The 9,721-nt window shown below is 47.2% G+C and overlaps 1 protein-coding gene across 1 annotated transcript; it reads left to right on the forward strand.

The window, feature by feature from the left end:
- The first annotated feature begins 1,186 nt into the window (after positions 1–1,186).
- Positions 1,187–9,186, forward strand: LOC309977148 (uncharacterized protein). Its single transcript, XM_082863083.1, has 2 exons — positions 1,187–1,408; positions 7,044–9,186. The coding sequence occupies exon 2, from the start codon at positions 7,145–7,147 to the stop codon at positions 8,282–8,284; it is 1,140 nt and encodes a 379-aa protein (XP_082719209.1). The 5' UTR covers positions 1,187–1,408; positions 7,044–7,144; the 3' UTR covers positions 8,285–9,186.
- Positions 9,187–9,721: the final 535 nt, after the last annotated feature.

Consider the following 9,721-nt stretch of genomic DNA (forward strand, 5'->3'; position numbering starts at 1 on the left):
GGCCTGCGTACCGCAAAAAAAAAAAAAAGAAAAAAAATTATGTATTTAGGCTGCACTAGGTCTTACTTGCAGGATGTGGGATCTTTAGTTGTGGCACATGTGTGGGATCTAGTTCCCCAGCCAGGGATGGAACCCAGGCCCCCTGTATTGGCAGCGTGGAGTCTTACCCACTGGACCAGCATGGAAGTCCCTCTGACCTCTTTTTTCTTTTTTCCTATAAATTTACTTATTTATTTTGGCAGCCTTCTCATTGTGGTAGCTTCTCTTGTTGCAGAACATGGGCTCTAGGCACGTGGGCTTCTGTAGTTGTGGCTCACAGGCTCTAGAGCGCAGGCTCAGTAGTTGTGGCACTCGGGCTTAGTTGCTCCATGGCATGCGGGATCTTCCTAGACCAGGGCTTGAACTTGTGTCCCCTTAATTGGCAGGATGATTCTTAACCACTGTGCCATCAGGGAAGTCCCTGACCTCCTTTTTAAAACTCCCTTCCTCACTCAGCTAATTCCATGGGCATCAGCACCTAGCTTTGCTTAGGACATGACACTGGCTGATACAGTTCTTGGATATGCACAAAAATGCCACATGACTTAATCATTTTTCAAGTCTTGCCTGAAGTATCCATGAGGTTTCTCATTACTACTCTATTTAATATTACACCGTCTCATTCCCTGCTCTTCCCCGAAATCCAGCTATTTTCCCAAAAGGCACCTATCATCATACAGCATATCGTATAATTTACTTATTTTTTCATATTTGCATCTTTGCTTCTCTCTTCCATCTGTAAGTATTTTAAAAACAAGGAAATATGAGTTGACTCAAACTGACATTTGAAGTGGTGTGTCCATTAGGTTTTATAGCTTTGGGGAATATCTGAGAGAACATTTCTAAACATTTCTTCGATCCTTGCAGTGTACACTACACGGAAACTGGGCGATGGCATCTTAAGAAGAGTGAAGCTCCGCCCCGTCCTCGGAGCCGCGAGGCCCCAGCGTCCCTTGCGGTTCCACGCGAGGGCGTCAACGAGTCGCTGCGGCCGATGGCTCAGTGGGAACTACATTACCCAGGAGCCCGTGCGCCGCGCAGCGGCGGCACTCTTAAGGGAATTTCCGTACGTGCGGAAGTCTTCTGGGAGGGACTTCCGGTATCTTCGCGGCAGACATTTTGTTGGCTCTTGGTCGACCCATCAAAGCATAACATCGGGAGCTGTGGTTCGATTCAGAGGTGACGGAAAGTGAGAAGGCGCGAGAGGCTACCCTGTCCTCGATGCAGAGTGGCTCGGTGGTGGCAGCGCTCGCGAGAATTCCGCCGCCTGGCCGAGCGACGGCTATGCCCGGTTTCCGACCTGGGATCCCTCCCGAATCTGTGTGGTCCAGACTGTGATGGCGGCGGCCTTGGGGACGGACCGGCTTAGGTGGGTGCTGCGTTTCCCGGATCTTGACGCGTCCCGCCCCCCACCTTCGAATCGTAGGACCCCGAGTGGTGTCTATTGAGGCTCTTCTGGTCCAGACTCCAGGGCGTTTGCAGATGGAGCCGCCATTTCTTGTTTTTCTTTTTCTTTTTGCGGTACGCGGACCTCTCACTGCTGTGGCCTCTCCTGTTGCGGAGCACAGGCTTCGGACGCGCAGGCTCAGCGGCCATGGTTCACGGGCCTAGCCGCTCCGCGGCCTGTGGGATCTTCCCGGACCGGGGCACGAACCCGTGTCCCTTGCGTCGGCAGGCGGACTCTTAACCACTGCGCCACCAGGGAAGCCCAAGCCGCCATTTCTAATAACCAGTGTGGTGAGACGTTTAAGAGTGGTACCCCGCCGAGCCACTAGCAGAAGCAAAGATTTGGGGTTGTCACTGAGTCGGGAACTTTCGGGAAACTGGGGTGTTCACATCTTAAGGAAGCAGAGAGTGTGAGTAGTAATGCCTGGAACGTCAGGGTGAGGCGAGTGCTTTCATTAGGAGGACGTTGGGAGCCGTGGAAGAACATGACGTGATCAGGGATTTTTAAAAGTATTCCCAAAGCTCAGGGGAAAACAAACTAGGGTGGGGTGGAGATGATGAGGATGGAGGCAGGGAGACCGGTGAGGAGGCCACAAACTCCAGGAACGTTGTGGTGGTGACTGTACCAGAACAGTGGCAGGGGAGGGATTGGGACTGGATAAATCATTAAATTCTGGAGAGATTTTAAAGATAGAACCAACAGAATTTTCTGGTGTGTTAGATACGGCTGTGAGTGAAAAAGGGATGTGAAGGACCACCCAAGTTTTGTTTTGTTTTTCCCTGAACATCTGAAAGAATGGAAATGGGTAAGTTGGACGAGGGAAGCACCTTTCAGGGGGAACAGGAGTTGGACTTAGGACATGGTAGATCCATAGTGTTTCACAGTATTGGCGTTACATAGGCATTTGGATATGCTGGTCTGGAGTTCTGCACAACAAGCTGGGCTGGAGACCTCTGAGGAGTGAGGTCTTATCAAAACCTGGAGATGAGATTTAGGGGGAGAATGTTAAGGTTGTTATTTTATGTGGTCCCTGAGGTGAATGAGTACTGGGAAAAGGGATGGACGTCCCTGAGATTTCCTCCAGAAAGGAGAGGTCCTGGAATATGAAAGGGTTATGGGTGGTGTCAGCAGGAGAGAGGGCTGTAGGGTATTAGGAACCTGACCTGAGATGGAGAGCAAGGTGTAAGGTGCTATAAATTTGTCACTCTGTGGACTCAGCATGTCCCTCTGTGGAGCCGAGGAAAAGTCAGCCAGGCTAGTGGAGCAGCCCCACCCCAATCCAGGGCACTGTTACATCAGTTCCCTGACTTATCAGGTGAGGAGAGATGATGAACACCTCTAATGAAGGGCCACCAGCATGCTCACCTTCAGAGGAATATATACCAGGTAGGCTGGTTTGGTGAAAGGATCTAGTGTATACCTGGCAAGTATACGTTAGCAGGCAGTTAAAAATTAAAAATGTTTAGTTATGATAAATTTATACCACTGCTTAAATGATTGAAAAACTTGTCTCTAAGTATGTGATTACAACGAAAAGTCTTAAATATCAAGTTTTATTAAAGACTTAAAAACAAACCCAAAACTTACAAGAACCTATTATGTACTTCATTCAAGCCAAAAACATTTGCAAAACTGTTAAGAATGTGGACGGTAAAAGTGAATTCAAAGGTACTTGACGCCTAACACATCTGATACAGACAGCCCTGTTAGGTGGATACCACCATTATCCCTGCTTTGTACGTGAGAACACAGAGAAATCTTGGATCATGGTTACATAGCTGGTAGGAGGCAACACTAAGGTCTGAGTATCTTAAATTAGACAATCTGAAATCATCCTCACCAAAGGGCAAGGTAGGGATGAGAGGAACAGTTGTCTTTGAGATCCCACTGTGGTAACCTGCCACTCCCAGCTCCCTGTTCCTGCCAGATTGCTGTGGTGGCAGAAGTGATTAAGATCCCTGGATAGGTGAGTGCAAAGTGTACAGGTCCTCAGTCAACCATGATCTTGGCAACCCATTATGGCAGATAATGGTGTCTTGGGAATCTTAACCTACCCTTCTGCCTGCCATTGGGTTTGGGGATCCTGGTGTCACCAGAGGCCTTGTGCCCTGCAAACTATTCTGGAATTATATGGAAGGGTTTCCATTTTCAGCAAGTAATGGGAAGAAGTATGGAACAGTGCCCATGGGAACCAGCATATGCAAATACATCACTTGAGACTGAACTGGTCTTGTTCGGGGAACTTTAATTCTCCATTATGTCTAGTGATCAGAGAGCAGGGGACAGGTTTCAGCTCTGAAATGGCAGCCTGTGGAGCTGGGCTTCTGTTCTGAAAGTGGTGGGACCCATGGAAAGTTTGGACCAGAGAAGGGAGTGATCTTATTCTGGTCAGGGTTTCTCTGGCTGCACAGTGAAGAAAAGACTATGGGGGTAGTAAAGAGGACTGCTGATGATGGCTGGGCCAGAGTGGTGACTACAGGGGTAAGAGACAAGTGCTTGGATTCTGGTGGGGTTTGTTTGTTTGTTTTTATTTCTAAGTAGGACCAACCAGATTTTCTGATGTGGAGTGTGAGAGAAAGATGGGAAAGGGTCAGAGATGACCCCACAGTTTTTTGCCTGAGAAGACATAAGGAAGAAGTTGTTCTCAATTGAAATAGTGAAGTTGGTGGTGAGAGTAACTTTCAGAGGTAATATCCAGGGTTAGGTTTTTATTTTTATTTATTTTTATTTTTTGCAGTATGCGGGCCTCGCACTGTTGTGTCCTCCCCCGTTATGGAGCACAGGCTCCAGACGTGCAGGCTCAGCAGCCATGGCTCATGGGCCCAGCCGCTCCGTGGCATGTGGGATCCTCCTGGACTGGTGCATGAACCTGTGTCCCCTGCATCGGCAGGCAGACTCTCAACCACTGCGCCACCAGGGAAGCCCCAGAGTTAGGTTTTGATCATGTTGAATCTGCAGTGGTCCAAAGACATCTGAGTTGATGTATCAAGTGGACAGGTGGACACATGGGTATGGAGTTCAGAGGAGAGATTCAAGTTGGAGACATCCACAAGGTGACAGCCAGTATGTGATTAGGGTAGAGCTGTGTATCAGATTTAGAGAGAGAACCTTTATGTCATGGTGGCAGTGCCTTTGGGGGTCTGGAAAGGAAGTGGGCACAGTGGAGTGGAAGTAAGAGTTACCTTAGAGGCAAGAAAAGGGAGGTTAGTGTCCATGGTGAGCAGGGAAAATAGGATCTGGCAGTTGATGAAAGGGAGAAAGTAGACATGAGATGAATTCTGAAGTAAAGCAGTAATAGAGATGACATGAAAGACCAAAGCTGGTCCTTCTTCCCCTCTCCGTGTGCTTTTCAGGTTTTTGTGGTGACCTTTGGTGGGGACTGGGGAGTTTTAGTTGAGCTAGTAGGTTAGTTCAGAGCTAAATTGGGTCAGCTGCAGAGTCACTATGCTTGGGGTAGAAGGCCAGTGGGTATGGGCTTTGAATGAGAGTTTAGTGCTAAGTGTTAAGCCTGTGACTGATGAGGGTATAGTATCCCCAGCATGCAGTAGCAAGGTGGAAAAGGTCTGGCTTTATCTCATAATCTGCATGTGCTTCTGAATTGCTGAAGTTTAATCAAGGAAGGAAGAAATTAAAAGCTGAGTTTGGAAATACCTATGGCAGTGTAGGCTGTTGACTGGTGATGGATGTAACCCTGGATGCATTAACCAAGCATTCTCTGGATGCCATGTGCAGGTTTACATCTGGGAGGTACCTACTTTGGGAACCTCCTTAGATAACGAGGGAGGTGTGGTCTAAAGAGTGATGTGTCCATGGAGATGGAATCTGAATTCATGGCCTGGGGGCTCAGGTACTGAGGGATTTAAGGGGAACGTGGAGGTCAAATTTGTGTATGAGAGGCATAATCTCTGGATCCCATGGGAGCTAGCTGGCTGAAGAAGGGTTGGTTCCTGCCTGCCAGGCCCAGACTATACAGTGTGTCTATCTGTCCACTTGTTTTTTGTTCTAGGCTGGGTGAAATGATTAATGGAAAATGAGGAAAGAGGTGGCATCAATTACACCAGGGCCTGCTGTATTGTTTTGCGTTGGGGAGCTGGGGAGGAATGTGAAATTGTGGTGGATACACTGGGAATCCTGGGGAGAGAGGCTGCCCTTGTGCTATTGTGCTGTTCATGTAGGATCATGTGACTTTTGAGGGTGTGTTTGTGCATTTTTCCTGGGAGAAATGGGGACCTCTTGATAAAGCTCAGAGACTCTCATATCACAATGCAGTGCCTTCTATGCTTTGCTCTTATGGTTTTCCTGGGTAACGCCCTGCATATCCCAGTTTTCTGGGCTATGTTCTGCTCTTCCTGTTTTTCCCCTAGAAGTTGCGATTTCCTTCCTATAGCTGGACTGTGAGCACTCCCTCACATACATCCTCTGGGTGCCAGGTCTTGGCTGGGTATGCTCCCTATGCTTCCCGACTTCTGTTGCCCCAAAATTGCCAGGAAGGATTTGAAGGTCAAGAGTCTTATGGTCAGCCCAGTGGATACTATCCTGCCTGGCTTCTTCCTGGGTGGATGGCTCTGTCTACACTCATGATGCCTTTTTGCTCCAGATTATGTCCCCTTTCTTTGATTGACATTCCCTTGGGCCTATCTCTGTCATGAATTACAGTTATGGTCACTGATTGTGGGGCCCATAGATTGTTCCTTTAAGGTTTTCATTTTGTATTTAATCTCTTCTGGGCGGGCTACCCTGGGCCATTGCTTTCCTCTTCGCTTGCCCTGTCTTTCCTGTGTGACTTGTATCTTCTAGATCCTCTGTGGTTGCTGAACTGTAACAGGGGAAAGATTAGTGCCTGATTGAGAGGTCCTGACTAGCCACAGCAAAAGAGACATGGACAGGCCCTGGTGAGTGGGAGCCTGGGCGGATATAACTTCAAGGATGGATGCAAATAGCACCAGAAACCTGTCCTATGCCCACTGCTCTTTGGTGCCCAGGCTATAGGCCATACCTTATTTCTCTTTTCCTCCCAATTCTGGACTCTTTACATACTTTTCACTTCTATTCTGATCTGTGACCCAGGGCTGCCCACCCCACTCATCAGTGCTCTCTACTGCTCCCTCTGTGGTGCTCTCATCTGTTGGACAGTGTTAATGTGTCATGAAACATAAGCATGTACTTAAATAGTTTTTGAATACCAGTTACTCATTTTAAATCACATTTTCTGGGCCTGGACATAACATTTCTGGATAGTACTCACCTGTCACCAATAGTCAGTCAAGGCCCTTCTAAAAGTCATTTGCAAGGTGTGAGTTGGAGATCTTGCCTGCCTCTTCTCTCTCAGCTACACCCCATCCTGTGTCTTTGCTGTAAGACCTTCCCCATTCTGTGACCCACAGAGTCCAGTACTGCACAGCAGCTCTTTCTTTAACCTAATCCCAAAGCTGCTGTCCTGCCACCAACCCTGTGGACTCAATCCTGGGTATGCTAGATGCTAGATACACATTTGTGATGGGATTGCCCACTCCCACTGAAGACAGCATGCTGTTCAGCAGCATTTTTCTGCTTTCAGGTTGTTGGCATGGAGTGGAGAATGAAGAGGAACCTTCTGAGCAGAGTGTTTCTGTAGCAGTGTCACACGTTCATACTTTCAAGGCAGATTCATCGACCCAGATGGCTCACCCCTGTGACTTATGTGGCCCAATCTTGAAAGATATTTTTCACCTGGATGAACACCAAGAAACACACCATGGACTGAAACCTTACACATGTGGGGCATGTGGGAGACAATTCTGGTTCAGTGTAAACTTTGACCAGCACCAGAAGCTGTACAATGTAGAGAAACTCTTAAGAGGAGACAAAGGCAAGACCTCATTTGTGAAGAACTGTAGGGCCTGTGAAGAACCTCACCTGTCAGAGAAGCCCTTTGCATGTGAGGAGGAGCAGAAGAACTTCCAGACCAGTTTGGGCAGTCACCAGCAAAAGGCCACCCACAGTAAGAGGAAAACAAGGAGCACTGAGAGTGGGGAGGCCTATCATATTAGACAAATGCATTACAAGTGCAGTGAATGTGGGAAAGCTTTCAGTCGCAAAGATACACTTGTCCAGCACCAGAGAATCCATACTGGAGAAAAGCCTTATGAGTGCAATGAATGTGGGAAAGCGTTCAGCCGCAAAGCCACACTTGTCCAGCACCAGAGAATCCACACAGGAGAAAGGCCTTATGAGTGCAGTGAATGTGGAAAAGCCTTTAGCCGCAAGGACAACCTTACTCAGCACAAAAGAATTCACACTGGAGAAATGCCTTATAAGTGTGGCGAATGTGGCAAATACTTCAGCCATCACTCCAACCTAATTGTACACCAGAGAGTTCACAATGGAGCAAGGCCTTATAAGTGCCACGATTGTGGGAAAGTCTTCAGACACAAATCCACACTTGTTCAGCATGAGAGTATCCACACTGGAGAAAATCCTTATGTTTGCAGTGAATGTGGGAAATCCTTTGGCCACAAATACACCCTTATTAAACACCAGAGAATTCATACTGAGGCAAGGCCTTTTGAGTGCACTGAATGTGGGAAATTCTTTAGTCGAAGCTCTGACTTTATTGCACACCAGAGAGTTCACACAGGTGAAAGGCCTTTTGTGTGCAGCAAATGTGGGAAAGATTTCATCAGAACCTCCCACCTTGTTCGGCACCAAAAAGTTCACACTGGAGAAAGGCCATATGAATGCAATGAATGTGGGAAATCGTATAGCTTAAGCTCCCATCTCATTAGGCACCAGAAAGTTCACACTGCTGGAAGGCTGTAGGAGTGCTTCCAACACAACAGAACTCATGGCGAGGAGCTCTGTGTCTGCCTTTAGAGAGGGAGACATCAATCATGTGTCAAACCACATATATCTGGACATTAATACTGTGGAGTATTTTATGAATGCCAGGTGCAGGGGAAGCTTTCAGAAGCTATGTTGCACTTTCAGACCTGCTCAGGTTCCTTGCCAAATTTGTTAGTGCCTGTGGCTGAAACCATCTCAACTCAACCAGCTTACCCTAATATTTTTAGGGGAGGCAGAACTTCATGCTCTCTTCAATCCCTGGAGGAAATTATAAGAAATCTGAATTAAATGGTGGTCCTCATTTGCTTCCCTCTGACCGGAAAAGGTATGGACATGATCCACCTTTAGCCAAGATGATCTAAGCTGTGCTCTGGTAGCAGAAAAGGTTTACTTTATTCATGGACATTGTTGGTCTCATGTGATACTTGTGATGAATTTTTCCAGCCTCCAAGTCACCCAGGCTGGATAACTACTTGACTCATGTTGCGCTGGTTTGTGTGGTAATAAATACCTTATTATTTAAGCCACCTTTAATCTCTGAGGTTCTTTTTAGTGTCTGGAGTGGTTTAGAAACCGTTAGACTCTGCCAAACTGAAGAGGTAAACTGTTTGTGGTGGGCTCCCTACTGTGTGCCTCAAATAGAACAGGTTGACAGAGAACAGTTCTCAGTCCAATCTTGGTGTTAATTTCCATTGCTGACAAAAGCTTGGGTGAGAATTCAGGGCTTTGTGGGCCTGATTTTGTCTGGATTTCAGTTATTCGAGGGTCCAGACATCACCTTGAGAAGGGTGGTATTGTAACAACCTACAACATGTTTGGGAGCAGCATGGCTTCAGTGTCTTGTTTTCACCATATATGCCACATTCCCTGGCACTGTTGAGGGGCAGCTGTTCCTTAGGACCTGCCAAGTGCCATATGCCCTGAAGGCCAGAATCTGGTACAGGAGTCAATTGCTGTAAGACTTACTGTGTCCAGGAAGGAAACAAAATTGATGCAGAAACACTGGGTGTGAATAATTGAGATTGGAGAGACTGCTGTAAACGAGAATGGGTGTGTCCATGCTAAAAACACATCCATAAACATTCAAGTCACTATCGCTGGATGAGATCATGTATGGAGATTGTCATGCTCTCTGGGGCTGTCTCATTCTTATGACCAGGGTCAGTGGCAGAGCAAAGAATGTAGTTTTCCTCAATTTCTGTGCCTCCTTGGGCTCTTCAGCTGATGCTGCATGGGCAGGAACCCTGGGAATGAGAATAGAACTGTAGTCAACATGCAGTATACTGCACACACTGTACCGTTTGGTAAGCCTTAATATATGTATACACATTTGAAATCGTCTAGTCATGATATTGGATATATCCATCACCCTTTCTCAGTGCATTTCCTAATACTTTACCTACCACCCCTAAG

This window comes from Leucopleurus acutus (genome assembly GCF_964270905.1).
Source record: "Leucopleurus acutus genome assembly, chromosome: 20".
Classification (NCBI taxonomy): domain Eukaryota; kingdom Metazoa; phylum Chordata; class Mammalia; order Artiodactyla; family Delphinidae; genus Leucopleurus; species Leucopleurus acutus.